Source organism: Polypterus senegalus, chromosome 1 (assembly GCF_016835505.1).
Source record: "Polypterus senegalus isolate Bchr_013 chromosome 1, ASM1683550v1, whole genome shotgun sequence".
NCBI lineage: Eukaryota > Metazoa > Chordata > Cladistia > Polypteriformes > Polypteridae > Polypterus > Polypterus senegalus.
The window spans coordinates 69,665,023-69,682,897 of NC_053154.1; the positions used below are offsets into that span (position 1 = coordinate 69,665,023).

The 17,875-nt window shown below is 35.8% G+C and overlaps 1 protein-coding gene across 1 annotated transcript in view; it reads left to right on the forward strand.

The window, feature by feature from the left end:
• myo1eb (myosin IEb) overlaps positions 1 to 17,875 on the forward strand; it is a 115,332-nt gene that overhangs the window by 64,254 nt on the left and 33,203 nt on the right. Inside the window, exons 16-20 of the mRNA XM_039750383.1 lie at positions 2,177 to 2,258; positions 7,391 to 7,596; positions 10,735 to 10,879; positions 12,081 to 12,195; positions 12,504 to 12,673. Coding sequence (XP_039606317.1) covers positions 2,177 to 2,258; positions 7,391 to 7,596; positions 10,735 to 10,879; positions 12,081 to 12,195; positions 12,504 to 12,673 — 718 coding nt within the window. The remainder of the gene's footprint in view (positions 1 to 2,176; positions 2,259 to 7,390; positions 7,597 to 10,734; positions 10,880 to 12,080; positions 12,196 to 12,503; positions 12,674 to 17,875) is intronic.

Sequence of the window (17,875 nt, forward strand, 5' to 3'; positions counted from 1 at the left end):
CAATGGAATCTTGGATTGCGAGCATAATTCGTTCCGGAAATGTGCTTGTAATCCAAAGCACTCATATATCAAAGCAAATTTCCCCATAAGAAATAATGGAAACTCAGATGATTCATTCCACAACCCAAAGCTATTCATATAAAAATGCTTAATACATAATATAAAGTACATATAAATACATAAAACAAATTAACCTGCACTTTACCTTTAAAAAGAATCATGGCTGGTATGAGGGAGACAAGAGAGAGGAGGGCTATTGTGTAGGATGACTTTTATTCTAACTAACGGAATCCCTGCTATCTGATGGCTCACTGGAATCTTCTTCTTTTTTTGCGACTTTAACAAGGAACCTATCCAATGACGGTTGCTTTTGCCTGAAGAGTCACTACACTTGGACACAAAAAAAAAATGCTTTATGCACTATAAGGTTTCTAAACTCCATTCCATTCCGCAGAACGGGACAACACGCGGAAGAGGGTCCCGAAGCAACCGCAGGCTTCCAGTGCTGTAGCAGTTGGCCGTAAAAGCAAATCCGAAAAGATTGCGGACATGCTATAAGCGCCTGCCATTGATGGGTGATACAAGGAACATTATAAATGCAGGGCACAATATTACTTGGCCACTAACCTGGCCATGACCCTGTCTGACTGCTGTGTCTGTGTATAGGAGAGTGGCAGAACCCACTACAATAAATAACCGTGCTGTTCCAGTTTCAAGCTGAGTAAAGCTAGTGTTGCTAAAGTACTGAGACTTGGCTTCATGTTTTGGGGTGCAAGACAGGGACTCACATGTTACAACACACACGTGGTCACAATGCTATAGAAAACAGTATACACTCATACAGATGTTGATTTATATGAGTGAGGCATGCCAACTGAGACTGAGAATGGAAGACGATTACCCACAATTCTTTAGCGAGATAGAAAGAAGAACCATCAGCTCAGTTGTGATCACATGACGCTTGCCGTATACGTACTACTCGTATTGCAAGACCTCACTCATTTATCATGTTAAAATTTATTACAAATTTTAGCTTGTCTTGCAAAACACTCGCAGACCAAGTTACTCGCAATCCAAGGTTTTACTGTATTATGTTATAAAAGAGCAAAATTATGCTTACATATTAACTTAGTTAAAAAACTATATGGAATGATAATTGAATTATCTAGGCCATGGTCTGTTGCTTTATTTATTTTGTGGTGTGTTGAATGGAAAATGTGTACTAAGATCACAAAAAGGGACTATTCAATGACTTATTGTGCTGAGAATAGAACCTGTCCATCCAGAAGTTAGTGTGCTCAACAAGAAAGATGTAATTCAGCTGTGTAAAGATTTTTCCTAGAAAGTAACTCTAGCACTGGTACATGATTGTGCAAAATGTGCATTAGGACTGCTATATTATTACCCTTGCTTCTGAATGTGCAAAATGTGCATTAGGACTGCTATATTATTACCCTTGCTTCTGAAAAATTTTAAATGTATCATTGATAAATATGCACAAGGGTTTTGCAGGCTTTAGCATAGGACTAGCAGCGGAAGAAATTATGCCTTTTGGCCTGCAGATTGTTTTATGTCTGAATATTGCAGTGAAAGCAGAAGCCTCCATAAATCCATTTAATGGCAAGCCTTGACACAAGTGACATGCCTGGCATCATTTGATCCTGGGGATGTGGGAGTCAAGACTAAACATGACTGCCTGGGTTTTACTATTTGTGTTTGTATTTGTGCTTTTTGTGATTTTTAAGTTATACACCAGCTCTATATCAACACTTTTTATTTTTTGACCCACACATATAACTAATAAAAAGGAAATGAAATTAAGGGACGTTATTACTACTGTTGTCAAACTATTGACACCTGTTTCACCATCTTAATCCTGAATCCTGGTGTAATAGATTTTTTACCTTTTTTTTTTTTTTTGCTTGTTAAGTGTAGACTTTCTGAAATCTGTTTCTAAGTTATATTTTTTTCTGAAGGTTATAAGAATGCAGAGAGTATTTTCAGATCTAAGAAGGCTTTATACATAGTTTTATTTTTATCCCTAAAGCAGAATGAAATTAGGATGACCGTTAGAAATGATCCTGTGAAAAGAAATTTAAACCTAATAGCTCTCTAAACAGAAGCAAGTTGACCAATAAATTAAAAATGTTATAAATACTCTTACTTCTTTGTTTAGCTGCTTTATTAAGGATCTATTTCCAGAGAACCTTAATGCAGAGAAGAAAGGGCGTCCCACCACAGCCAGCAGCAAGATCAAAGTAAGTGACTTTAGAGTTGAGTTGGCACAGAGTGAGTAAACATATATTTAGTGAAAGCAGTGTTTTGTTTTTAGGTAGCTTTATTTTACATATTTATTTAATAAGATACATACATTTAATTATACTTCTTTTGTGGTTTTCAAAACATAGAAATTCATTTAAAGGCCTTTTCTTCGGTGGCGCCGAGGCTGTGGAATTCTCTCCCTGATTACCTGAGAGCCCCACAGTCGACTGATGCTTTTAAACGAAACCTAAAAACTTATCTTTTTAGAAAGGCATTTTGTTACATTATTTCTATAGATTATTTTGTTTGTTAATTCAAACTTTTTAGAACTGTTAAGTTGATAGCAATGCTGTTTTTCTGTATTTCCTTATGTTTTCTTTGCTCATGTATCTTTGAAAAAGAATTGGCGCACACAAAAATTGCAAATATTATATTTTCAACCCTACAAGATCCAATTCAGGAGCTAGACTAGTCTATTCCTGCAGAGTTGGGCACAAGATATCAACCAGCCCAGAGTGCAGGTTCATTGCAATGCTGATCTATGACATACCCACATTCACACTTTGCATATTTTGAGATATATGAATTGAACAAATAGTTTTGCCTTTGGGGATGTGGCGCGAAAAACTGAGCATTTGGAGATAAAAAAATCCCGTTTAGACTTAGAAAGAATATGCAAACTTCAGAGAAACTAAAGACAGACACAAGATTCAAACTTGGATCTGTTCATATGTTACACAAGCAAGTTATTTTATAGATATTAATCTTGTTTTATTGTAGTTAAGGAGAATAAACTATTGCCATACTACAGAACTTCATTTTTATTTGTTACTCAGAGTCCAACCAAAATTATAAAGAAAATAAAAAAGATGTAAATTGATTTTTGAATGGTATTTACCTTTTAAAAGAAATCGACAACTGATGTATAAGAATAAGAGTCCTTTTTAAAACCATAATAACATGAAAACTGAAAAACACACACACAGAATTTAAGCAATTGCTTTTACTGGGTAATAAATCATATGATGCATAGTTAGACGCCTTTTAGATAAAAAAGTAGGGGGGAAAAAAAAGTAGGGAGTAGCAGCCACTATCAACCATGTATGTGTTTACACAGATATCCAAGCTGATTACAAACTAATACAGTAACAGGTATGTATCATAGGTTTAGAAAATAACTTTGCCAGAGCACAGTTTTCTGCCACAATCTGAATTCCCAGTAATTACAAGTACAACTAACGAAAGTTTGATTTCTTAGGCAAGTTTTAACAGACATTCTAACAATATAGCAGAAGAGTTCTAAAATATACAAAAGGTGCACAGACACAATCCTGTTTTTCTTTCCTTTTTTATTGCCTGCCTTGCAAATGGGGTAGCATTTCTGAACATGAAATCAAAAATAGTTCTTATCACATTACACAAGTAATGGAGGGAATGACACTGATATTTTCTATCTTAACAAGCATTCTAAAGATCATTTGGTTTCATGCCCTTTGCCATTTCTGTGCTCTTTGCGGATAAATTAACATTGCAATGACAACAATAACAGAAGACAAGTTACCAAAGCTATGTAATTAAGTAAAATATGCAGTATAAATTAAAATACCGTATTAAGAAAACCAAAAATGAACCCAAGCAGTCCGGGCATGTGCTTAAACGTAAGAAAATATACAATCAGTTTTAACAGTTAGGCCCATACATTTCTGTATGATGATGGATTTTTCAGGGACTTGCTTTCAGGGGGTATACGTTCAGATGGCCTTTATGTGAAGGGGATACTGGGTAATTCAGCACTTAATGCTCATGGTTGCTGATCTAGAGGGGGAAGTAACTGCCTGTGGCATATTTTATAATTGAATGAATATGCCCAGGTTTTATTTAGGCAAATAATGATACAAGAGATGACTGCAGAGCCAGACAGATCAAGACAGATAAGTCATAGTTCCATGTAATTAAAAGGGCTTCAACCCCAAAGGTGAAAGTGCCCAAATGTTTTCAGGACATCATGTATTTAGGGCTAATGCTGATAATGAGATGGTAGGTGGGGGTCGTCTCAAATCCAATCCCCAGATAGAGGGAAGTAAAGATAGCGGAGGAACGCAATTATCAAGATAATTGAGACTTGGGTTGGCTTCAGGGACAGAATTATAATATGGCGTGTTGCCTTCCTCGTGCACAGGTTGGTGACTTATCTGGACAGATGAATATGTTACTGGGTAGAGCTTGAGGCTGATCCATTTTGTTATTATCCACATGGCAACATATGACATTTTTAACGATAGTCTCCTGGTTGTGCTGGACATATTTAAAGCTGAGGAACAGAAATGATAAAGAGATGTTACCAGGAGTTCTGTCTGTGCCTATTGCCAGTCCAGGTCACACCGAAATTAGAAGGTTTAACAAGTGGCATGTTTCTTAGTGTAGAATATATAGGTTTTATTGGACATTTGGGTGAAATTTGGAGTAGATGGTATTTGTATCCCCAGTAAACTGAAGTGGCACAAATTTATGGGTAAATCATAAAGGATTATTTAAAGTAGGGAACAGAGAGGCCAGGAGTTTAGTGCAGGCCAATTTTATAACTACACATAAGTAAAGAATGGTAGTATTAATACAATTGGTTAAGGTTGCTTTGAAATAACACCTACAGGCAATAAGCCAAAATAAAACAGTAACATTTAAAAGTATCAAGAATAAAATCAATGATTCTGTGTTGTATGTAGCTGCACAAAAATATGATATGATAGCAACAGAAACCTTGCTGAATCTGAGAGACAGGGTATGAGTGGATGAGTATAACATAGACATGTACTCATTATTGAGAAGATAAGCAAAAAAAAAAAAGTGGGAGAGTAGCCACTTATGTAACATCACTAATTGCTCCTTTTTCCACAGTAAGTTAAAATACCAATGCGAGCCGAAGCCTGTCTAGATTTTGTTACTCTGTAATAATCCGGATTGAATTCAATGGTGGGAGCAGCCTCCCAAATTGGGGAAATGGTTGTTAAATGGGCAGAGAGTAAGACAGAGCGAGATGTTTGAACCATTAAGATCTAGTGATTATAATACAGTGTATAAGAAGGACCAAGGAGTCAGAGGTAAACCTGTCCACCTCTGGGCAGTATATAGAAAAAAATTAAAAAGGTTAATAGGATGGTAGGTCATATAAAATGTATACAGTAGTGCAAGTCAAGGTATGTTATGCATATACAGCAATTTTGTTACCTTTAAGCAAGTAAAGCAACTTTTTATTTAAATAATGCAAATCACTTCACTGCCAACAGTATCCTATAGAGCAGTGGTGGCAAACCTATGGCACGCGTGCCAAAGGGGGCACTCGAAGCCCTCTCAGTGGGCACGCGCGCCGTCGCCCGAGCACAGAGTTCGTTGCTATAAAGCCAGAGGAATGCGGGGCCGGGCTGCTCCGCGCCGCCGGAGGACTTTTCTCACATCACCCGCCCCTCTGCCCAGCAGCCCAATGGGAGCACTTCCTTCCTCTCCTGTCTGGGGTAAGGCGGGCGGCACACATGCTGCTTGAGGGTGCGGCACGGACTGCAGCCTTTTGAGTCTGTGATTCCCGTGGTGGGGTTGGAGGGGATGTGGTATAGCGGGTCCACAGCTCAAAATTGAAGAGGCCAGTTTTAACAGATAATTGCCGCACTCGCGGCTTAAAGGGTTATGGTAGAGTGGCCGGAGCGGTTTCCGGGAGCTTTGTGATGCGGGCAGTCCTCGCTTAAGCTCACAGGTGAGGAGTCGTCTGCATCTGTAATTATTGCCGGGAGTTGCTAATCGCCACACCTGATCCACGACCCCGTAATATATAATGGAAGCTTTGGGGGTGGAGCTTAATAGGGAAGACCTGCGTGAAACACTTGAGAGGATCGAAGGGATGACAAAGGACAGCACAGTTAGTTATGAAAATGAAATTCTTAAAGTGTGGAATTCTCTGCCAAATAATCTTAAGTCAATGAAGGCACTTGAGATTGCTTTCCTTACTTTGTTTGGAACATCTTATGCTTGTGCGCAGCTGTTTTCAGCTTTGCATTAAATCAAATCTGACACCAGAAACAGACTAACAGATGACCTGAGTGCTGCATGTGTTGCTCTCAAGCTTACAAAGTATGAGCCAAGGTTAGACAAATTATCAGCATGCATACAACCGCAAAAAGCACATTAATTGTTCAAAAGCATACCGAATGCAAACTTTTACCTTTCAACAAAAAGTTGTTTGTATCATTGAAAGCTCCGCTATTATGTTTTTCTTTTAAGACAAAAGACATTAATGTATGAGTAGCTTTTCTAAACTAAAAGCTCAGTAGATAGACAGACAGAGCATCAGTATTGGCAGTTCAGTCCAATTTATCATCCAGCTGCACTCCCAGGTATTTATAGGTCTGTAACCTCTGCACACACTCGCCTCTGATGATCACGGGGTCCAAGAGGGGCCTGGGCCTCCTAAAATCCACCACCAGCTCCTTGGTTATGCTGGTGTTCAGTTTTAGGTGGTATTCAGGTTAAATTGCCATGTTGGCACTTTGCGATAAATAAGTGGGTTTTGGATTGCAGTTTGGGCACTTGGTTTCTAAATGGTTCGCCATCACTGCTATAGAATGTGTAGAAGTATAAACTATGTCTTCCATTTAAATAAGTTGAAATTTTTTTTAATTTAAAAATATAATGTAAAATGTATATTTAAAGAAGCTTTACTGCAAAGGATAGCCTGTAAATAACAAATAAATACAAAGCTATGAGTTATAACTGCTTATAAAAATTATCATAACAAAAAACAATGACACTTTTAAAAGCTATAAAAGCATGGGTGTGGCTGTTAAGTGATGTGTCAAAGTGGTTTTGTTTTAATCATGTTTGTAAACTGCTAAACTGCTCATATTTGACAATTTAACAATTCCCTTTTTGAAGCAATAAAAGGAAATGTCCTTTTTTATTCTTTATAGTTCAATTTTAATGTTTGATTCAGGCAATTTGTCCAAACTGCAGAGACAATATTTCTCATTGAAATAATTTTTGAATTTATTAAATAATTGAAAATTATTAATTGCAAAGTTTTGTTTGAAACAGGGAAATGTAGATAATATGTTTTCATTTTTGATTTTTTTTTCTTACACAGAAACAGGCAAATGACCTAGTCAATACTCTCATGAAATGCACTCCTCATTACATCCGTTGCATTAAACCCAATGAAACAAAGAAATCCAGAGACTGGGAGGAGAGTCGTGTCAAGCATCAGGTGGAATATTTGGGGCTTCGAGAGAATATCCGTGTGCGGCGAGCTGGTTATGCTTTTCGACGGATCTTCAGGAAGTTCTTACAGAGGTTTAACTTTTTTCATAAGGGTGTTACAAGTTAGTTGTAAGATGGGTCACTTTTGCAGTCATGCATCTTAAATATTAACAGTATCTGATTATTTCTGATTATTATTCAGTGTTATCTTTTAAAAGTACTCTATCAAAAATAGGACTTATAGCATATTAATATCTTATTCAAAAGAGACTTAACAGTGTGTCATAATGGTTAAGGATTTGGACTTCATACACTCGCTACTGATCACAATTCCCTGTGCTCCAGTTGAAAAAACAAAGTAAATGCCACCAACTGTATCTCAGATGTTGTAAGTCGCCTTGGGTAAAGGCTTTAAACAAATAATTTCTTTGGGTAAACATCACAAGTAAATATAAAGCTTTTTTTCAACAAACTTTTGTTGTTTACATGGAATAAATTAAGCCAGATGTGTATAGATGGTCTACCCTCCATCTTACTTTAGCAGGAAGAATTAACACTATGAAGATGAATATTCTCTCAAAGCTTCTGTTTCTATTTCAAAACATCTCCATATACATTAACAATCAGTCATAACCACATTTATGTGGAATTTGAAATATCCACGCATCAAACAGACGACCCTACAATGACCTAAACTAGAAGGTGGCATGGCTCTACCTAATTTTCAGTTTTATTACTGTACTTGGAACATACAAGCCATAAAAACCTGGACATTGACACAAAGAGATGAACACACACTAGCTTGGTCTGCAATAGAAATTCAATTCTGCATTACCTCTTTGTATTCCTTGCTTTGTACACCAGTAAATAGAAGTTATCATCAATATACTAACAACCCAATTGTCTTTCATTCACTAAGAATATGGAACCAATGTAGGAAACTCTTCAAGTTAGAGAATATTTTATTTGTGGCACTTCTACATAACCACCTTTTTCCACCCTCTCAAACTTAGTTTTTAATGTTTGGAAAAAATCATTTTTTTAATTATTATTATTATTATAAAATAATGTTTAGATTAAATCATTTAGAGATTTGTATATAAATGTCTTTGAATCCTATGAACATTTACACTCTAAATTTAATTTCCCATCAACACAATTTTTCCACTATCTCCAAGTTAGAAACTTTGCTAAACAAAATCTGCCGAAATTTCCTCGCCTCCCACCTATTTTTGTTCCTAAAGAGATATTGATCAGTCTTGAAGACAGCATATCCATAATATATAAAACTATTTTAAAGTCCCTTCCTTTAAAGATCCCAAAGTACTGTGGGAAATTAATCTCTTACTCAACATTTCAGAAATGGAGTGGAAGGCAGCCATGCACAGAATGCACTCGAGCTCCATTATTCATCATAAAAAATTTTTATCAAGCACATCTATCTCCTTTAAAATTGTCCAAAATGGTTCCAGGGCAATATCCAACCTACGAATATTGCAATCAAGCTCCAGCTTCACAAGGCCACATGTTTAGAGTGTGTACCAAATTAACATCATTCTGGACAAACATTTTTAAATGCTTATCAGACTGCCTTGGTGCCACAATCACTCATAATCTATTAATAGCTTTGTTTGGTGTACTTCCAGATGGACTTAAAGTGTAGAAGGACAAACAAACTGTAATTGCCTTTAATTCACTATTAGCACTGTGACAGTTGGGGGCACTATTGCTCCCTTGAACCCTTAGGTACCACGTCAAACACCCGGTAAAAGTCCAATAATTATTATTATAATAATAATGTGCACCAAGCACCACTAATCCACACTACCATACAATAATTCAATAAACAATCAATCCTCCACTTCTCCCAGCAGCTCTGTCGCACTTCCTCCAACCTCCGGCTCGTCGTCTGGGAGTTCTCAAAGTTCTTTTATAGTCCATGACCTGGAAACATTTCTTCTCTGGGTCAACTTCACATCTTCCTTCCTCTGGTGCCCCAGAAGTACTGTGGACTTCCGTCCACGTGACCCCAAAGTACTTCCGGGGTGGCGTAATCATAAAAGTCCCCGGGTTCTTGGTGAGCTCCCCCTGGCGGCACCCACGGTACTCAACAGGGCTGAAGAGACGGACTCCATGTCCCATGCTACCCTGCGGGAATCCGAGGAGCCATTTCTATCCAGGGGAGCTGCCATCCAGCGTTCCGGGGGATGTAGTGTCCTTTAGAGGCTGTTTTCCCCAGTTGAGGGACATCCTGTCCGGGCTGAAATGTCGGCTGTCCCTCACAGCACGTATACTTGTCTTGCTCAACTGGAAGAATCCTAACCCACCTCTGTCAAGTCAGTGGGTAACTGATGTTATATACTATTTGAAATTGGAAAAAAAAAATCTAATTCTCTCATAGAGGATCTGTTCAAAATTTATTGATTAGACCCTGCCAGGTTTTTAAATATATTTTAGAATAAACACTTGTTTTGGGGAGATACTGCTCTCAAAAGTTTTACTGTGACTGTTGGCCTTTCTCATGGGTGGGGGTTGAATTGAATCTAGTAGTGTTAAGTTTGACTTGAAATAAATTCAGTAAAAGTTTAAATTAAAAAAAACGAGTAAATGTAAATAACTGACGGATACATCAGTGTGCGTCTATATAAAGATAAAGATTAAAAAATGAATTCCATCCTAAAAATAATTAGAAACACAGTTTAGCTGTTGAGCCTTCATCATTTTCATCAACTCATATTTTTTCCTTTATTATATTCTTTTACATGTGACCAATGGTATTGTAATGTATGGATAAATGGGCATTGGAGTTCAAGCAATGATTTGAAACAACAGATCATACTGTTTGCATTACTGTGTTTCAGTTTAAGTGCCTAACAGTGATTTCAGGGTTTTCATTTTTGAACAAACAAACTGCAATCAGTATGTTGTTTGTGAATAATTAATAGAAAACTTTCTAAGGATTTCAACAGTGACAATACAAATTAGCAAATGAACAGTTGGCTTTTTATTCACTAGTTTTTAATTTTAAGAGAAATGCTCAGACAGTATTAATTAGTAACACAAGGTGCTTTTGATAACTTGTTTCATTGTGTTTGTCTTTATCAATAAGGGTTACAGTGCAGGTTGATCATTTCTTTATAAATGTGTTACTATATTAAGATTTACATTTAATATTATATTTTTTGTATACCTGAATGTAGCAGTATAACAACTGATTAAACCTCTTTTCAGGTATGCCATTTTGACTCGTGAGACATGGCCATGCTGGCGAGGAGAGGAACGTGAAGGGGTCCTTCATCTGTTACGGTCTGTAAATATGGAGAGTGACCAGTACCAGCTGGGCAAGTCAAAGATTTTTATAAAAGCCCCTGAATCTGTGAGTGAAATAATGGTTATTTCATTAAGGAATGGGCATTTAAGTCTATAGAAATAGTTTTCCCAGATTTTTATTTCAGTATAATTTTGATTTGTTAAGATAAATTCCTTACCAAAATGAATGTGTAAAATTATTTTGTTATCAGACTGATGTAGTTAAAAGTGTATGAAATTTGTTTGTCAGTGTTGAATTAAACACTCTGTTAGAAATGATGGGATAGAATTATTTTGCACATTTGTTAGTTTAAATTGAGCCTTCTCAGCATCTTTTTTTTAAAATAAATCTTTTCATTTACTGAGCAAAATGCATACAAATATACAGAGGCAATATTTGCTACAATGTTTACATTTTGCATTCACTAATTTTCATGGCGGAGCATTGTGGTTGCATAATAAGTAGTTCTGCTACTTCGGAGCTCCAGAGTTTGAAACACCCAGACACTATTACTTGAGAGTTTACACATTCTTCCTGTGTAGTCTGGTTTTCCTACCAGATCGTAAAGATGTGGATGTTTGTTTAATTCACAACATTAAACTGGCCTAGTATGTCTAAGTTTGGGTGCATATGTTGCCTCACATGATCTTGATTTGAATTTAGAAGGTCTGAAAACAGATAGTTTTCATAATCTGAAAAATGTTTACGTGGTGTTGGACTATTTTTTTTATCAGGGCAAGCATCTTGAACTCACTTAGGAAGTGTGTATGTTTATGATATCAGGGTAAATATAATAAACTTTTTATTTTCCTTAATGATTTGTTTATTTTTTCTGTCTTTTGTAATGCTCCGTCTTCAAAGCAGACTCACAATAATCTCATGTAGTACTTGCCAGTCTCATTTTAAATTTACTTATTTGGCTGATGCCTTTATTCAAGGTGACTCACAACATTTATCATACAATTGATTACATTTCCTTTGATTTTCCAATTAGAGCATAGGCAGGTCAAGTGACTTGCTCATGGTCACACAGTGTCAGTAGTGCCTCAGGGTTTGAAGTTCAAAGCCTTCACCACTACACCATACTGTCTGCCATTCATTACCACTCATGTTAGTGATCTGTCCCTTAACCAGCATTTTTTAAGCTAAAATCTTTTGGTAGAGCCTGCCTAATTCCAATTTAATAGGTTGATCTCCAAAACCTGAATTTATGAAATATTTATTTTGCATATCTAATAATTATGTTTTCAATTTGATTTTCCATCAGTTGTTCCTGTTAGAGGAAATGCGAGAAAGGAAGTATAATGGGTACGCCCGGGTCATTCAGAAAGCCTGGAGGAAACACACCGCAGTCCGTAAATATATACGTATGAGGGAAGAAGGTAAGTTGTTAGTGGAAGAACCCTGACAAGCAAGAGAGAGAGAAACTGGGTTTTAGTGTAGATGATCAAACCTCTTAGAGCCCAGAAACAGGTCTGCTCTGCAGTTGAGTTATTCAGTTAAATTTTTATGCTGCATGCATGTAAAGCATGTAATTATTTAGAGAGAATGTATAGTTTTGTATATTTTAAGTATAGCCTGCATTAAGAATTTTTTTCTTTTTCTTTTGATTCTCCTATTTTACAATAATAAAGTACACTACACAAATCCTCCTAATTTTAAAATTGTAACTCTGCTGTTTCACCTGTAGCCTCAGATATTGTCCTCAACCAGAAGGAGCGTCGTAGAAACAGTATTAATCGCAACTTCATGGGAGACTACATTGGAATGGATAACCATCCTGAGATTCGTCAGTTTGTTGGGAGACGGGAGCGCATTGACTTTGCAGACGTTGTTGTTAAATATGATCGCCGTTTCAAGGTGAGAGTTCTAACACTGATAAAGATATGTCATTATTGTTTGCTAAAACTAAGTGCAAAATTGTAGGACCTATTGTTTATGCTTTTTTAAACTTTTGCATTTTAATCAGAAATTTGTTAGCAGTTGCACAGATAAGTATTGTACAGTATTTGGAAGCAGAATAGAATTCTGTGCCACTAAAGTACCTTTTTGACAATATTTAAATAACTATGGTACTGTTTTGGTTAGCACTGCTTCTTTACAACTTCTATGCATTGAACTGGAATGTTGGCCCAGTCTCTGAACTTGCAAGTTCTTCCTGTGTCAGCATGGGTATTTTTCTGAGTGTTTTCATTTTGGTTCTCTAACCCAAAGACGTCCTTGTCATGTTTATTAGCTAACTAGCTTGGTGTGCCTTTCCCATTTCAGAATACTGTCATACTACCCACCAGGCCAATTTAAAGTGTTCAGTAAATGTACCATGCATGTCTTTGGGAAGAAAAAATAAAACGAGAGTGACAATAGATAACCCCTCAGTGACATTTGCAAATTCTTTACAATAGAGCCCAGGATTCAAACCCAGGACATTGTTATTCGTTTAATAAGTTAACTGATGTATCTTTCAAGCATTTCTAGCGGCAAGACTAATTCTTTTCCAGGACTCTTTGCACTGCACATCTCTCTTTGGCTGTCTTTCTTCATAGGCTTGAATTGGAGCCCAAGTGTGATTTGCAGATAAAACGGTGCACTGTGATTGGGAATTTAAGATATTTTAAGATCTTTTTTTTCTGTTTCAGTTTCTTTGTAGTTTTCAGGCCAGTAGTCTTTCAAACTTGAATGCTTTTAGATTAGTTTTTTCTTTATTTTATTTTTATTTTTTTAACCTTTGTTCTGTGTCCTCTGATATTCATAACACAGGCTTTTTAGCGTACTTTATTGTTCACAATGAGAATTGTAGACTTACCTACAAAGTTTTTTCAACCATAAAGACTGTAGACTTTGTCTTCTACTTCAGCAAGCCAGACTGTCGTATGTCATCAGCTAAATATAAAATATTAAGGTGTTTTATTTTCCATTTTCAAGCATATATTTTGTCAATGTCTCACAAAATTAATTAGCATTTAAATATACCAAGAAAGCATATATAGTATTTTTTTTTTTTATTTTATTGATTTTATTGAAATCACACAACATTCCATACAAATAGATCAATTTTACAAAAATAGGATTGAAAAACAAATCAACCCCCACCCCTGAGAAAGAGAGCATGGACAGCAGAATAAAACTTAAATCTAGTAAAAATAAGTAAATAGATAAATTAATAAGTGAATATAGATAAATGGAGAAGAAAAAGAAAAAAAAGAAAATGGGGAGAGAATCTGCTTCCTCAGTGCTTTAAAAGCTTATTCTAAAATGTTATTGATTAGATCCTGCCAGGTTTTGAAAAATTTCTGCACAGATTCTCTAAGTGAGAATTGTATTTTTTCCAATTTCAAATAGTATATAACATCAGTTACCGGCTGACTTAAAAGGGGAGAGTTAGGACTCTTCCAGTTGAACAAGATAAGTCTGTGTGCCAATAGTGTAGTAAAGGCAATTACAGTCTGTTTGTCCTCTCCACCTTAAGCCCATCTGGAAGAACACCAAACACAGCTGTTAATGGGTTAGGAGGGATTGTGACACCAAGGCTGTCTGAAAGGCATTTAAAAATTTTGGTCCAGAATGATGTTAATTTGTTTCAGGCCCAAAACATGTGACCCAGTGAGGCTAGAACTTGATTGCAGCGTTCGCAGGTTGGATCTTGCCCTGGAAACATTTTGGACAATTTTAAGTGAGACAGATGTGCTTGATATATAATTTTGAATTGAATAATTGTATGCTTTGCGCGTATGGAGCTCGAGTGAATTCTCTGCATTGCTACCTTCCACTCCTTTTCTGATATGTTCAGTGAGAGATCCTTTTCCCATTGTCCTCTTAGATCATTGAAGGGGAGGGACTGTAAAATGGTGAAGATGCTTTCTAAGTCCTTGAAACTGATCAATATATTTTCCAGTATAGAGGGAGTTGGGAGGTGAAGAAAATTGGGCAGGTTTTGTTTAACAAATTTGAAACTAACTTGAAGATAGTAAAATAAATGTGTTGCTGGAAAGTTAAATTTAGAATGTAATTAAAAACTGCATATGTTTGTGAGGGTTGAAAAAGGTGGTTCTCCTGCAGAGGTGCTACCGATTAAAAGATTCTCTATCTTAAAATGCTTCCTACATTGGTTCCATATTCTGAGTGAGTGAAGCATCGATTTATGACCACGTTTGCCTCTGATGGACCGGTATATGTATTTAAACCTGACAGTATGTATAGTACTGTATATGTCCCACAAGTCATATTGTTTTTTTATAGCCATTTTTCATTCAACATTCTTAGCATTTTGTGTAGGTTTTCTATCTCTCTTTGTGAACTTTTTTTTTTGTTTTATTATTACTGTTGCTTGGCATGGGTATGCTGATCCTTTAACAGCTTCACAAATTTTTTCTTTGTGTTATGTTACATCATTAGTGTGTGAGCCTCTCCTAGTGTTCATTGTGTTAAATGTGAGAGGAGGAATTGTACCAGCAGAATTTAAATACTCGTATGCTTTCTGTTTTAATGTTTCAGCCTGTTAAATAGTAAACATTAACAGATAAAGGAGTTCAGTGTGGTTGCGTTACCATGAACCGGCACATTGTGAGACACAACAAAGTAACCTCAAAGGTTAACTAGATTCAAAGCCAGAGCGTAGCAGTGTAGCATGCACAGCGAACACCGGTTACAATGCGGTAACTTAAAGTCACATGGGATTGCCTTTGCTTTCTTTCCTTCCTCGTACTGCTTGATCAGCTTCATTTTTGTGGTACGAGACTTTGCCTTTATTCCTGTAATTTTAAGACAAATGTAACTGAACCAAGTTGAAATCACTGCATGGAATAAACTGATATCGAGATAAATGAGTTACGGCATTCAGAGCTGGTATGGCGAAAACTGTCATTTGCCAGTGAGAATCAGTAGCGGTCATAAGACGAATGATCGTAACAGGCATAGGTTGTAAGTTCACGACTAACTGTACATACAAAATAGTTTAATTAGTGTTTGTGTATCAGTAGCCATTTATCATTTAGCTAAAATAAGTGCATGTTACATATGTGGTTATGAAAACTTGCTTACTTCTCTGACATTACTATTATTTTAGAAACAAAAACCTTACATTAGAACACAACCCAATCAAATGAAAAATGACATAGTGAGCACAATCTACTATATTATGAAGACACTTCGTGAAATGCAGCATTCAACCCCTACCCAATGAAAAGAAAGACTGCAGAGACATTTATAAAACAGTTCTTTATATATTTTACAGCAGCAAATAAGAAACAGATTAAGCACAGGCCTGTTATGTTTACTTTAGAGTTACACTAATGAGTTCTGAGCAGATCCTCATAAAGAGATTTAGATTTTTTTTCAAATTAGAGTTACATATGAATGTAGATTTTCAGTTGAGCAAAATAATCCTCATTTACGTAGTGTGGAATAGGATATTAAAACCAGTTTTTTGTCACACTTTTATTCCTGGTATTGCTCCATATATTCCTGTGAAAGTGAGTAAAATCTAAGGCTGTTTGAGAGAAGTAAAAGTATTTTTGCTCAACAACATTTATTTATATAGTGCATTTTCATACAAAAAATGTAGCTCAAAATGCTTTACATAATGAAGAATAGAAAAATAAAAGATACAGTAAGAAAATAAGTCAACATTAACATAGAATAAGAGTAATATCCGATGGCCAGCGAGGACAAAAAAAAAAAAAAAAAACTCCAGACAGCTGGAGAAAAAAATAAAATCTGCAGGGATTCCAGACCATGAGACTGCCCAGTCCCCTTTGGACTCAAAAGTATTTAAATGTAGGACATTTCCAAAACATGTGACAAATCAATGCAGGTGCTTGATGACATTATTCACAGGTTGGATCTTGCCATGGATACAATACTAATAATTTTATGAGTGAACAGTGAAAATTGTTTGTTGAGTTACAGCAAGGTTGGTCATGTATTAATGGATGAATTCTGTTGCATTTTTCATCTTAATTAAGAGAATCCTTTCACATTTTTCCTTAAAATCATTAAGAGGTACATTCTTTAAGATTCCTTGAACTTTTTTTTGCTGTGTACTCTGGAAATGATGTCAGAATCTCCATCCAAATTGTCTAAAGGATATACAGAGAGGAAAGATGAGGGAGGTGCAATAGCTTGCTTTTAGTTTCAAATTCATATATGCAATAAAAATTGTGTCACTGTATTACATTTAAATAATTATAGCTCAAAAGATGCAAATATCTAATCAATAGACAGATCTTTAAATATCATGATCTGTTCTGACTTCCAAAGATTGAATACTGCTTAGCTTAAGGAATACTGAAATACAGGCAGGTGATTATAATGCATAGGGTCAATAGATAAGAACTTCTCTTCCTTAATTTGTGTCTAACACTGGCTTCATATCTTTAGTAAATTGACAATAAATTTTGGCTGGAGCACAGAGTAAAGCATAAAAATAAGCTTTAAAACAACATATCCTTTACATGGCTATGCAAGCAGGAATAGTTTCGCGAACTTCTGCCAATTTAATATTTTATTGTATGAACATTTGCAACCCAGTAAGAGAACTGGAAGTATATATAATATATAATATATATAATAATGCATTTAATATAGGAATGCTCTAAAAGAGATGCAAGTTCTTTGAGAGGATATTTACAGTATTGATTGTCCCAGTAATTAAGCTGAAGATGGAAGGAGGACTCACTGTTAACATAATGTTTGATGTGTTCAGTCATATTACTGAAATTGTGTTTAAAAATATCTGTTTCCTTGTAATGAGTATTTCTAGTCCTAGTTAGGAGATTGCTGAGATAGTTGCAATGCATTTCCACATTTTATAAAAAATTTCAGCAAAATGCATTGGATCAAGGGTATTCTTTATTAGGTGAAATAGATTGACAGATGCAGTATTTGCATCTAGGGAGTATGTTCCAAGTCTACCTAAACATTACCATTAAGACAAATATTGTATGTAAAGCAGAAACTACCTTAGAAATGAACTTGCACATCTGGGACCTGAAGTAAGTGTCATCTCCTGTTAAGATCAAGTTTATCTTGTTTTCTGTTTATCTGAAGTTTATCTGAAACTGGTTA